A 1,844-nucleotide genomic window follows, 5' to 3' on the forward strand; every position below is an offset into this window, starting at 1 on the left:
CCAAATTCATATGGAATTCGAAATTTATTTATTTTTTCTTGAGTTACAGAAAGTAGGCAAGAAAATATTTTATTGAATATGGCAGGGTTTAGCTCAATATATTTGTCCAGGAAACCACCTGTTTTCTTTTGCAGATATGCATGTACTGATGTACAGTTGACTTTAAGCTTGCATGAGCTGCAAAGACTAACTTTTTTTGACGAAAACTGCAGATACTAGCTTGAAAAGTTCTCATTTTTCAATGCACACAACAATTGGAACTAGTCCAGTCCACAATAATTCATGATTGCATGCATACATATTCAGGAATCAAAATGGTAGGTACTTCGCAAAAGATGAAAAGAAGGCTGGTTGCTACTGTTGTGTCAGTTTCTCAACCTCATTCTCACTCTCAACCTGACATGGCCGTCTCAAATCTCCCTATCAAGGCCATGACCTTGCTCTTTCTCTCCTCTGTAGGTTTGCTCCTACCCTCCTCTTTCATTTCATTGCTCTTTCCATCATCCTTGCTCCATCCCTGAACTGGCTTTAGTGTCTTCTTTGGTGGCACTACCATCTCCACATTTTCTTCAGCCTCTTCCTTTTCTATTAGCATAGGTTCAAGGGCATCTTCTGTATACTTCGTTGTATTGACATCTTTGTATAACTCAGATTCACTGACAACTTCATTTAGTTCGGTTTCATCAACAGCTTCTTTTAACTCTGTTTCATTGGCAGCCTCCTTCAACTCACTGTTATCAATGGCTTCCTTCACGGCCTGTACTTTGCTATTGATGCCAATATCAGCATTATCCCTGCCGTTAAAACTGTTGTTGTCTGGCACTTGATGTTTCTCTTCTGAAATAAGCTCTACAACTTCTTCATTTTTGTCTTCCTGTTGGTTAGAGGCTGGCTCACTTGGATTATCTCCAAATAGTAAATACGCAATGACATCAACCTGTTTCAGCTCGACAGGGTCAGGGAGCCGTTCTTGCAAGTGTTCCTCTATGGAAGGCGTGCTTATGCTTTCCATCTCATCAAATTCCATTAACAACTCAACTTCTTGCTCATTGACTTTGGGTGCCTCTATCGGTCTTGATGGTATACTTGTTCTCTGGATAGAAGGAACAGAATTTGCTACCCCCATTGTTTTCTTCGTTGTTGTGCCAGGAGCACGAACCGAAGGCACCGCTTGAGTTTTTCCACCTGCCAGAGCTCCTGGGGTTGCTTTCTGTGTTCTCTGCTTTGCAGATGATGCTGCCATCTTATCAACACCTGGCCTTGAAGAGAGGTTACTCTTTTGCATAGCGGATGATGATTTTGCTGTCCTGTTCATATCCTTAGATGAACGGTTACGTGCTGTAAGGGCTGGAGGCCACACGGATGAGCCACCAGACTTGTCAGCTTTTCCTTTCGTTGTGTTGGCTGGCTTTGCAGTAGTCGTGGACGATGAAGTCTGCGGTGCCTTGCTGCTGTGAATGGATGAAGAAGCTGAGCCAAATGTCGACCGGGATGTTCCTGTGCGGGTGCTGAACGATGATGAAGGCCGATAGGCGTTGGATGAGCTTGCATCATGGGATGGGGATAATTTGCGATCGGGAGAGCTTGGGACAGACCTCGCTCGTCGAAGCCCCTTTGCAGGATCAGTGGGTTTGATTCCTGTGGACATAGCCCGGATGGTCCTGTTGTTCCTAGCATCAGGTTCCCTCCTTGATGTTGCCATTGTGGACAGACTTTTCTGCCATCAACCAAAAAGGCATAAGTTCGACGGAGCTGTTGATATTGTCTGTCAATTGAGGTGCTGGCACTCAGTTATAAAGCAACCGTTCTGATCTTATGAACTAGATATGCAAAGCACGGCACGT

The 1,844-nt window shown here is 44.1% G+C and overlaps 1 protein-coding gene across 1 annotated transcript; it reads right to left on the minus strand.

Moving 5' to 3' along the window:
• Positions 1-207: 207 nt before the first annotated feature.
• LOC4329305 (uncharacterized) lies at positions 208-1,844 on the minus strand. The gene has a single exon (XM_066307780.1). It carries the CDS (start codon positions 1,700-1,702, stop codon positions 392-394), a length of 1,311 nt encoding a protein of 436 aa, XP_066163877.1. The 5' UTR covers positions 1,703-1,844; the 3' UTR covers positions 208-391.

The sequence above is a fragment of the Oryza sativa genome, chromosome 2 (assembly GCF_034140825.1).
Source record: "Oryza sativa Japonica Group chromosome 2, ASM3414082v1".
Classification (NCBI taxonomy): domain Eukaryota; kingdom Viridiplantae; phylum Streptophyta; class Magnoliopsida; order Poales; family Poaceae; genus Oryza; species Oryza sativa.

Coding starts and splice junctions, on each gene's coding strand:
- LOC4329305 (XM_066307780.1), bottom strand. CDS start 1,702: ATGGCAACATCAAGGAGGGAACCTGATGCTAGGAACAACAGGACCATC.